The 11,569-nt window shown below is 44.8% G+C and overlaps 1 protein-coding gene across 1 annotated transcript; it reads right to left on the bottom strand.

Annotated features, from left to right (window-relative positions):
* Positions 1-4,823: 4,823 nt before the first annotated feature.
* On the bottom strand, positions 4,824-11,270 carry LOC136312664 (cytochrome P450 2A13). Its single transcript, XM_066242370.1, has 9 exons — positions 11,057-11,270; positions 10,632-10,794; positions 9,680-9,829; positions 9,342-9,502; positions 8,590-8,766; positions 7,444-7,585; positions 6,798-6,985; positions 5,839-5,980; positions 4,824-5,286 (listed from the first exon to the last, which is right to left on the bottom strand). The coding sequence occupies exons 1-9, from the start codon at positions 11,231-11,233 to the stop codon at positions 5,105-5,107; spliced, it is 1,482 nt and encodes a 493-aa protein (XP_066098467.1). The 5' UTR covers positions 11,234-11,270; the 3' UTR covers positions 4,824-5,104.
* Positions 11,271-11,569: the final 299 nt, after the last annotated feature.

The raw sequence follows: 11,569 nt of genomic DNA, 5'->3' as shown, positions 1-11,569 counted from the left end.
AGAGAGTCTAGGCCTCTCTCCTCTCCAGAGTGACCATGAGTACATTTTATCTTATCTTGCATCCCTGTTCTCAACGGTTCCCACCTTTAGTCTATTCAATGTGCAGATCGTTCAGGCAAAACTGCAAGCTCAGCTAGGGTTCTTATGCTGCGTTTTAGCTGTTCATTTTTTTTTAATTTCAAGAGGAGAGGTCAAAGATATTTCTCACGCAGCCATTACTCTGATGTCATCAAAGTGTCTTTTCTTTAGACAAATAAGAATTCATCTATCATTGCTTTTTTCCTGGGAATAAAGCCCATTTGGTGTATTACCTTTTTTTATATATCTTGCAGGATTCAATTGATAATGTTTGTATTCGCATTTATGAGAGATATTGGTCTGTAGCTTTGTTTTTTGTGCTATCATTGTTTTATTTTGGCATTAGGAAAATACTGGCCTTTTAAAGTAAGATAAAAAGTGTTTTCTTATTTTCTATTTCCTGGAAGAGATTCTGAAGAGGATGCTAAGTAGCCAGTATACACTGTGTTAGGTATTAAGCTTTGAAGCCAACTTTCTGTTAGTTTGCTTTGCAATACTTTCAGAGGAACCCTGCAAACCATTGTCCTTTATTTCTTGCTGGATCTTGCTGGATTATTAAAGGGATAATGAAACCTTGATAAAGGGACAATAAACTTTTCTTTTTGTTTGCTTGTTATTTTTGTCAGTATTGCCATCACAAAAGTCCTTCATATCAGGAAAAAGGGCAGGAAAGACATTCTAGACCAGTGGTCCCCAAGCTTTTTTGGGCCACAGACCGGTTTAATGTCAGAAAATATTTTCACAGACCAGCCTTTTGGGTGGGACGGATAAATGTATCATGTGACTGAGATAAGCGTCAAGAGTGAGTCTTAGATGGATATAACAGAGGGAATCTGGTCATTTTTTAAAAATAAAACATCATTAAAACTTAAATATAAATAAAATGGAAATAATGTAAACTATTTATTTTTTCTCTGCTGACTGGTACCAAATGGCCACGGACCAGTACCGGTCCACGGCCCGGGGGTTGGGGACCACTGTTCTAGACAATGTTAACAACACTTTTATAAATCATGGTGCAACTCAGAGGGTCACAACTAGCTTTTTTTTTAAGGAATAAAAAAGAAGAGAATAAAAAAATATCAGAGTGCCTCTAATGTATACAAAAAGCACTGCTTCACCATACATGTACAGTATTTGTGTGTATCTGTGCATGCACAAATTTGCACAAGTCCTGGAAGCAACCAAACTTGGAACATTATGTGTTTGATTCAGTGGTGTTGGGGCATCTGAATTTCCATCCTTCTACCGCCTTTCTCCAAAATGCTGCTTCTGAAAATCACCACCTCATTCAGAGTTCTTCTGGAGGCAGAGGCTCCTACTGATTTAGCTCTGAAACATCAAGAGAGGCACAACTGTTCTGCATCCAAATATGTCCTTTGTCATGTCCTAGCTGTGTGACTTTGGGCAGCTTCTTTAACCTTACTCTAAATCTGTGTGCTCATTTTAACATGAAGTCCTTATAGGCTCACCTCACAAGGTGCTTTGTAGAGCTAATTACGTTAATGCATAAGGGGTTTAATGGGTTGAACTGTGTCCCCTCCAAGAAGATATGCTGAAATCCTAAACCACTGTTCCTCAGAATGTGATCTTATTTGGAAACAGTCCTTGTAGACATAATCAGTTAATATGAAGTCATCCTGGAATATGACTGATATCCCTATAGGAAGATGGCTGTCTAAGTGGTGACACAAACACGGAGAATGTCATGTGATGACAAAGGCAGAGTTTGAAATTATACAGCTGCCAGTCCAAGAACTCCAAAGATTGTTAGTAAATCACCAGAAGGCAACAGGAGTCAAGGAAAGATTGATTCCCTTACAGGTTGCAGAGGGAGTGCAACCTTGCTCACACCTTGATTTTGGATGTAGTTTCCAGAACTGTGAGACATAATATTTCTGTTATTTTAAGACATGCAATTCATAGAATTTTGTGTGTGAGCAGTGCAGGCCTGACCCCTAGTCAGGGTATGTGCAAGAACAGATCGATGTTGCTGTCTCTCTCTCTCTCTCTTTCTCTCTCCCTCTCTCTCTAAAATCAATAAATTTAAAATATAGATATATAGATGTCCCAAGGAGTTAGCAGCAGAGCCTAGACCAGAACCCAAGCCTCCTGTTCTCACCTAAGCCCCAGCTCTCTTTGTTGTGTAGTTGGTCCTTTCAGAGTACCAAAGCTGAGTGTCCCGTCTAAACAAAGGTGATCCAGGCATTGCTGGCTAGATTGTGACTTGTCTTGGCATCTTTAGTAATGTCTTAATGGACTCCTGCTCCTTTCCAGTTGTATGTTTGAGTATTGTGAGGATTAATACATGTTCTCTCTTCCTTCTCCACCCCTTTTCTACAGGGCAAAGACTTGTTAGTCATTCTCTCTTCTGCTGGAGAAGCGTTTCATTGGCAGAATCCAAGTAGCTCCAGCTCCGACCTACACTATTCTCTTGACTCTTTCTTAGAAGGAATATTGAGCCTAGAGCACTGATATCTGCCCACAGAGGGAATAGGAATGTGGTTCACAAAGATGTGGCTGGAGAACTTCTGATACTAAGATTCTGAGCATCAAGAATTCCAAGAATGCCTGACCTGTGGTGGCGCAGTGGATAAAGCGTCGACCTGGAACGCTGAGGTCGCCGGTTCAAAACCCTGGGCTTGCCTGGTCAAGGCACATATGGGAGTTGGTGCTTCCTGCTCCTCCCTCCCTCTTCTCTCTCTCTCTCTCTCTCTCTCTTTCTCTCTCCCTCTCTCTCTCTCTCTCTCCTCTCTAAAAATTAATAAAAGAAAATTAAAAAAAATTAAAGAATTTAAAAAAATCTTTAAAAAATAAAAAAATAAAAATAAATAAAAAAAAGAATTCCAAGAATCACTGTTTCAAAATACTATGTATGTCTGTATGTATATATAAATTGAATTTTACTGGGGTGTGTACAGGGATTTGTTGTAGAATTGGACACTTGAAACCAGTGTCAAATACTCTTGAGTCTCACATTCTGGGTATATGATATTCTAAGATTGTGAATTGTGGACTCTGTAGTTCTAAAATTCAACAGTTTGTTATGCCACAATTCTAAGATTTCTCTAGTCGAGGTTTCTAGAAGCCTCTTAAAGTGACATGCACGTGGAAGGATAAAGTTCGGTTTTGACACTGGATTGTTAAAAAGTGTGTTTATAATAATACAGGGTGTGACCCTATAGATCTATTCCAATCCTTTTCAGATAAGCAAGAAACAGCCAGTTCATAAAACCTAAGTTCTTAAACTTAGGACAATGGAAATTGAGAAACAAGAATCATAGCCTGTTACAAAAGCTGCAGGATACAGAGGACCAGATTTTTTCCCTCACTTGATCTCAATCACTGGTCCTCCAAGTGTAGCAATCTTTTTGGTAGGTGGGAGAGGTCTATGTAGCATCAGAAACACAAATCTAAGACTGATGTGTCTGAATGGTCAGTTGTGCACTGCTTGAGGATGCCCATCTAAATGGAACATATACTGACTTACCTGAGAGTAAGCAGGCGATTGAGACTCTCAGCTGGGTCTTACAGCAAACCCCTGATTCACCAGATAGAGACAAACCTTTAGAAATTCATAGTAAGTGATTTCATGAATTCAGTCAAAAGAACATACAGCCTGACCTGTAGTTGCTCAGTGGTTAAAGCATCAACCTGGAATGCTGAGGTCGCTGGTTCAAAACCCTGGGCTTGCCTGGTCAAGGCACATATGGGAGTTGATGCTTCCTGCTCCTCCCCCTGTTCTCTCTCTATCTCTCCTTCTCTCTCTCCCCTCTCTCTCTCTAAAAAAATGAATAAATAAAATCTTAAAAAGTAAATAAATAATTAAATAAAATTAAAAGGACATACAATCACAATCATGTACTTGCATGTGCACACACACACTTGTACGTAGCTGTGACACGACCAAAGTTCTCCCAGCATTCACTGAAGTGTTTCCCACTCCCAGTTCACTAAAATGTCTGACTACTCTTCTCCATCTCATTCTGATCAGATCCCATTTTATTTGGTGGGGACATGATGGATGCCCTGGCATTTGAAGTGTGAATAAATGGGCAAGTGTATGTAGTGAAGCCAGCTCAGCTGCCTGCCATGACTCTAGAAAAATCCTTGGACTGCACTGTTCATATTGTATAATAATATAATAAGTTTTTCCTCGAGAAATGGATGCCTTCTATGAATCTACTCAAAAGACAATGGGCTAAGTACAGCCATCCCTGTGTTCAGTATTTGATGAGCTTTTTTTTTTTCTTTTTAAGTGAGCAGAGGGAAGATAGTGAGACAAACCCCTCATACACCCAGACTGGGGTCAACCAGGTAATCCCTGTCTGGGGCCATGCTCAGTGGAGCCATTTTTAGTGTCTGAGGCTGACACTCAGACCAACCCAGCTATCCTCAGAGCCCGGGCCACTCTTGAACAAATACAGCCACTGGCTACGGAAAGAGAAGAGGGAGAGAAGGAGAAGAGAAAGTAGGAGAGAAGCGATGGTTGTCTCTCTTGCGTGCCCTGACTGGGAATCCAACACAGGACGTCCATAGGCTGAGCTGACGCTCTATCCACTGAGCAAACCAGCCATGGTGGTGGTGTTACTGTGTTCTGTGGAATCCCAGTGAGAGAATTAAACTTTCTAATCCTCAGCTGTGTAACCAGTAAAATGCTTATGAACACCATTCTGGTCGCATAGGTTGTAAGCATTACGGGAGGTGAAAGTGCAACGCTTTTAGCAAAAAGCTGACACAGAGTATTTTCTCAATAAAAAATGACTTCTATTATTATTATTATTCACAGTATAGTGTAAGGTTTCTCTTCCCCTCCTCCCAACTATGAAGGATTTATCTCTCTAATAAGGTGAACACACAGCCCACTGTTTCTCCTTCCTTTTCTATTCACCTTGCACTTTTCTTTCCTCCAACCCAGCCCTATCCTTAGCTCCACTGCTCCTCCGAGCCTCTCCCTCCTGCCCCGCTAAGGCTCCTCCCTCCCCATTTGCTCCTCCCACTAGCTCTGCGCTGTGGCAGCTCTGGTTCAGCGGGGCAGGAAGCTCATGGTGTAGGTTGGTGGGATGGTGCCAAAGCCCACGTGTTTGGGAGACACATCGATGTCCTGGGGTGATTGAGGGGACTTGAAGCGGAAGTTCTGCATGATGACAGTGAGGAAGAGAAAGAGTTCCATTCTAGCCAGTCCTTCTCCCAAGCAGTATCGCTTTCCTGAAAAGACAGGGCAAGAAAGACAGGGTGAGGCTTGCTCTCACCGCCACCTGTCTCCTCTCCTGATGCCCAGCTGTATTCTCCCAGGGAGGAGGGGGTGGAATATGGTGGCTTGAGAGACTTTCAGAGAAGTTTCTAATTCTCTCTGAGCCTCAGTTTCCCTTGTACATGGGATGGAGGGGAATACCATACCAGGCTGTAGCAATGGGAATGTTAGATGACCCTTTCTCCCAAACACCCAATATGGCCACTGTGCTATCATCTCCTTCTCAGGAATCTGAAGAATTTGAGTGACCTTTGACAAGTCTCTGACTCACAATGTGCCTTGATTTTTACCATCCCTGAAATGAGTACAGTAACTCCTCTTCTTTTTTTCTAGGATTAAAACCTTAGTAGTTGTGGGAATTGCAGTTGGTTGGCTGCAGGGTGGATTGTTAGAGGGACTTTCAAGTTGGAGAAAGATATTACGCTAAACCTCAGAGAGAGGAGCTGGGATGATGGAGGTCCTTGTTGGTGTAACTGGTGACTTGGCAACAGACAGTGGTCTCTTACCAATGGAGAAGGGCACAGAAGCATCATTCTTCTTAAACTGCCCCTTCTCGTCTAGGAAATGCTGGGGGTTGAAATCTCTAGGATTGGAGAAGAACTTGGAGTCTTTTAGCACAGAGCCCAGCATAGGAAACACTTCAATGCCCTGTTGGGGAGAAGAAAGGGCATTTGATACAGTGGAGGGAGAAAGGGTATGCTGCAAGTGCACAGGTTTATGTTTTTTTGTTGTTGTTTTGGGGTTTTTTTTGTATTTTTCTGAAGCTGGAAACGGGGAGAGACAGTCAGACAGACTCCCGCATGCGCCCGACCGGGATCCACCCGGCATGCCCTCCAGGGGCGACGCTCTGCCCACTAGGGGGCGATGCTCTGCCCCTCCGGGGTGTCGCTTGGCGGCGACCAGAGCCACTCTAGTGCCTGGGGCAGAGGCCGAGGAGCCATCCCCAGCGCCCGGGCCAACCTTGCTCCAATGGAGCCTTGGCTGCGGGAAGGGAAGAGAGAGACAGAGAGGAAGGAGGGGGGGGGTGGAGAAGCAAATGGGCGCTTCTCCTATGTTCCCTGTCTGGAAATCGAACCCGGGTCCCCCGCACGCCAGGCCAATGCTCTACCGCTGAGCCAACCGGCCAGGGCCCAAGTGCACAGGTTTAAAGGGAGGATTTGGATGCTCTAAGTGAAGAGAAATGGGAGACAGGAGAGGCAGGGTCCTCTCTAAGGGAAGAACTTACGGAGACATGACATTTACATTCCTGAGACAGGAAGTTTGGGGAACATGGGATTCATATTCCCTGAGGCAAGAGGCCTTGGGAAGGTATGAGTTTTGAGTGTCTCTCAAAATTGAAGGGACACATAATGGAGTAAGTCTTTGGTTGGGGTAGTGGGACGGGCTGGGAAGATTCTCAGGAAGATGGGGTGCTGGGTAACAGGGAGCAGGTTAGAGGTCCAGCTAAGTTGAGCAAAAGCAGGACCTTGGGGAGGACGAAATCCCGAAACTTGGTGTCCTTGGTGACTCTGCGGGCCACTCCCATGGGGATCATGTCTACGAATCTTTGGATCTCGTGGATCACTGCCTCTGTGTAGGGCATCTTGGTGCGGTCTTCAAACTTGGGCTGACGGTTCTTGCCAATCACCCGGTCAATCTCCTCATGGACCTTGGCTGAGGAATAAAAGGGCATATTTTTAGAAATGTAGGGGTCTTGGTGCAAGAATAATATTCCAAATATGTATAACTGGATGTATTACATGCATGACATCCATGTGTGACATATTGTAGGTCATTCAAAACAGTTTGGTCCTAAGCATTGTTGGTGCAGGGTCCTGTTAACCTGGTTGCACCAGATTTGGGGGGAAGTTCTGAGGGAGGAGTGGAGGGGCAGGTAATAGGCACTCAGTGGGCTCAATGCAACCATCATTTACCAGTCAGTTCAGATATCTTCAATATTTTAACAGCTGATGAAACTTGGCTGGTGCCTATTAGCTGAATATCATCACTAAACTCTGGTTAGCAGTGTGTGTCTGAGGGTCCAGGGATTTGAGAGAAGTGCGAACATTGCACTGGCTCAGGGGAAATTTGAGGGTCTGTGGCCCTCACTTCTTTGCTCCCTCTAGCCTTACCCTCCACATCTGGGTGCTTCATGAGCAGCAGGAAGCCATAACGCAGGGTTGTGCTGACTGTCTCGGTACCCGCAAAGAAAAGGTTAAGTGCTGTCATCACCAGGTTCTTCACATTGAACTCTGTGTTGGGATTCTTCTGTTCCTGCAAGGAGAGACTGCTTCAGGCCAAGCCCACTCCCCCTTGCTCTCGGGGTCTTTCTGGGGTTTTCCCTTTGGACCCATCTCTTTTGACCAGACCAAAAGTAGGAAGAGATACCTAATTCTGTCAGGCCTTTGCCCAGGCTAATGGCTCTGCACCAAATGGACTTTTCATATTCTTTACCCAACAGATTATCTATCCTTTCATTATCAGCTTAGTTTCACTTTTTAATTATGGAAATACTTAGAAGCAGAGGAACAGAGAGAGATACAGTGAGTGCAAAGGACAGAGAGAACATGATAGAATATGTCAGAGAGCTGAAGAGAGACATATTTTCTGACACACAGAGAAAATTTTAAGTAACAGCATCCAATTTTTCAGTAAAAATCTTGTTGAAGCTAATTCATGATCCTTTTACCTTGAACTTCATATTTTGTAAAGCTCCATCTCCTTTCTTCACGGAAAGGAGTTCCACATCCAGATTTGGACAGGGACCCTCCAAGATTATATAGTAAAGACAGGTCACCTGTTCACACCGGCATTTCTGATATGAAAGGTAAGAGCATGGTGGCTGAATGTACTGGCCTTAGAGTCTGAGAGACCTGTGTCTGAGCTAGGTTCAACTGCTTTCTCACTGTGTGACCTCAGGCATAGCTGTTATACACTCTTGGCCTCAGTTTCCTCATTGTTAAAATTGGGAGTCATAGCAGAGCCTCCTCCAAGAGCTGGTGTGAGTGTTAAACAGGTGAATACAGTAAAGTTCTTAAAATAGTGCCTGGTCCCCAGTAGTGTTATAGATGTGCTTGTTATTATGATTTGTACACACAAGTCCTGCCCCATGGGTAAGGGCTTAGTAGAGACAACACTGATGGTCAATTATAATTTAGGTTGTGATGATTAATATGACGGAAGGGAGTAATCTGAATGAGCATCTGTTCTTCTCTACTTCCATCAGGATTTCCCTCTTCTTGGCCTGAGACCTCTCTGCACTGGCTGCTGATGTGTACCTCCTGCATATGGATGAGGAAGGAGTCAATGAAGTTCCGAGGGGAGTTGGGATCCAGTGTACGTTGATTCTGCTCCACCTTCTTGGTTATAAAATCCTCCAGTGCCTTCAGCTCCTTAAATGCCTGTTGCTGTGGTCCTGGCAAGTGTTTCATCACATAGTAGAACATCTCATAGAGCTGAGGGTGGGAGAGAAGAAGGGAAGAGGACAGCTGGTGGTGGACATCACCTGATGGGAGTGGGACCTGTCTCAGGCAAGGGAAGCACTGGTTAAAGGCATCTGTCCAGGTGTTTAGGTATTTATATGGGTCTGTATGGAAATAGATGTCTTAGTTTTCATGAGTTAAGTATGAGGGCCCCAGTCCAATTAGATGAGATGAATTGGGACACCTATCCAGATTTATATATTTCCTTTCTTTCCTTTCCTTTCCCTTCTTTTTCCTTTATTTCTCTTCTCTTCCCTGCCTTTCTTTTTCTTTTCCTTTCCATTCCCTTCCTTTTCTTTACCTCCCTTTCCTTTCCCTTCCTTCCCTTTATATTTCTGTAGTGGGACTTTTAGTTGAGATATTTAGGCATTGGAGCCTGGATATTGGGCACCTGTCTTGGGTTCCTGCACAACTGCTGAGTTGCCCAAATGAGACATCTGGTTTTGAGGAGACTCTGTATGGAGGAAGATAGGAGTTTGGGGCACCTGTGTCTGTGCAGGGGAGCAGTTGTGGCAGGGTCACAGTGGAGCCATGTTGGGACCGGTTACCTGTCCTGTGGGTGTAGCTGTGAACTGGAAGCTTCCCAGCATCATGCTCAGCATTGACAGGAACTCTTTGTCCTCATAGTCAAAGCGATCTCCAAACACAATGGAGCTGATGACATTGGAGACGGTTCGGCTCAAGAAGAAGGTGGGATCGATGTAGTCACCTGGGATGTGGGTGGGTGGAGGAGAGAAGGGATTTGAGGGAGATTCCACTTGGCGGTCTGATGGCAGTTTGAGAATTCTATGAACGCCTTCCCACAGCCTAGTTTCTTTCCCACACCAGAATGCACATTTGAATACCTGGTGTTTCCCTGCTCTCTACTCTGGAGTCCCCAGCTCACCACGTGTTCCCTGAAGGGCCTCGATGAGGAAGCCTGCTTCCTCCTGGATGCGCTCCTGGATGCCTCGCTTGCCCATGCCAAAGTCCCGCAGCGTGGTGATAGAGAACCGACGAAGCTGCTTAGAGCGTTCTCCACTGCTGAACACCACACCTGGGGAAGGAGTGTAGGAGTTGAGAATGAGCAGAGATGGGCAGGTCAAGAGGGAGTAGATGTGAAGAGAGAGAGAGAGAAACAAAGAGATAGAGAAGACACTCAGAGTCAGAGAAATACAGAAAGAAATAGAGAACAGTTGGAAGAAAATCAGAAGGTAAGGATCAAGACAGATGCACAGAGAAACAGAGGTGCAGAAACACTCACATGAAGAGAGAGAGAAAGAGATAGAGGAGGGAAGGAGGGGAGAGAGATTTGTAGAGATCTAGGAGATAGAAGTAAAAATGGAGGATTTTTAAACAGAGCAGGAGAAAAGAGAAAAATACATACAGAGACACAAAGAGGGTCTGTAGAGAGGAGCACTGTTACCAGGAAATGGTGGCATAGGGATTTTGAAGCAGAAATAATGTGAGATTCAAAAACAGAGGAAAAAGAAAGGCACGAAAAGGGATAGAGAAACATGGGAAGTACAGAAGCTGAGAAAGAGAAAAAGACAAAAAGACACATGGAGATAGAGAAAAGGGGTACCAAAGCAAAAATCCCAAGAGCTTCTAAGAGATGCAGAAAAAGAAGAGATGTCTAGCAAGAGAGAACTGAGAGATGGGCAGAGTGAAGCAGGGAGATGCAGAAACACTAAGACAAGCTAAAGAGGACAAAGGTTAAACAGGGATGGGGACAGAGAGACTAGAGGAAGGACCCCTCCACAACCTTGAGTGATTGGGTGAGTTGGGAGATGAATGCTGGGGAAACTGAGGCCATCAAGTATGCTTGACAACATTCTCCTACCCAGGGTCCTCCTCACCATGCTCTTTGAAGAGCCAGTCAAAGGTGGCCTGCATGCCTCGCCCACTGAATTCCTCTGCCTGGTCCAACAGAGCCTCCTTCACAGCCTCATATCCACACAGCACCACAACTGGCCGTCGGCCCAGGTAGACCGTGAACACTGGACCATAGCATTCACTGATCTGATGGAAGAGGTGGGGTGGTTAGAGAGAGCAGCCCCAACTCTGAACTGGCTCTGTACTCAGACCTCATGGGCTGGGATTCATTTTTCCCAGACTGTGACAATCGATGGACTGAACATCCTAAGATCTGATTTCTCTTGGCTAAGAGCCTGAGGCTAAAACTTCAACTCTCTCCCTACCTAAAATTTCCATCCAACCTTGCCAACACCTTGCCACAATGATCTAGAGCCACCTTACCACCCATCTCTATGCTTTGTATTACCTTCATGAGGGAGTTGTACATCTGCTCTGTGTTCAGCTGCAGGTAGTTCCCAATGAAGGGCAATGCAGGTGGACCAGGAGGCAGCTTTCCCCAGGATGTCTTTTGCCGCCAGACAGACATTAAGACCATAATAGTCAGGCAGGCCAGCAAAGCCACCAGAAGCAGCCCTGAGACCATCACGATGGTACTAACAGTGATGGTCAGATGGTGATTGCTGGAATGGTTTGCCTTTATACTACTTGGAAGCAAGAGCAGATTTTGTAACTGTCTCGTTTCACCTGATTATGTAACAGTCATGATTATATAAGTGTCTATTTCACCTACCAATTATACCCTCAGCCTTGCTCACACCCACCTTGGGATATAGCCAGCAACAGAGGAAGAAGAGACTCCAGGGCAGATGAGTAGAAAGTGGGCCCAAGACTGAATTTCTGGCCTCTCCCGAGGAGCTAGTTCAGGGCTGTGGACTTGGAAGAACAGTAGACAAATTTCAGAACTGAAGATTCTGGAATA

The sequence above is a fragment of the Saccopteryx bilineata genome, chromosome 9 (assembly GCF_036850765.1).
Source record: "Saccopteryx bilineata isolate mSacBil1 chromosome 9, mSacBil1_pri_phased_curated, whole genome shotgun sequence".
Taxonomy (NCBI): Eukaryota; Metazoa; Chordata; class Mammalia; order Chiroptera; family Emballonuridae; genus Saccopteryx; species Saccopteryx bilineata.
Note: the sequence above shows the minus strand (reverse complement) of the source record. Positions and strands in the feature narration are given on the sequence as shown.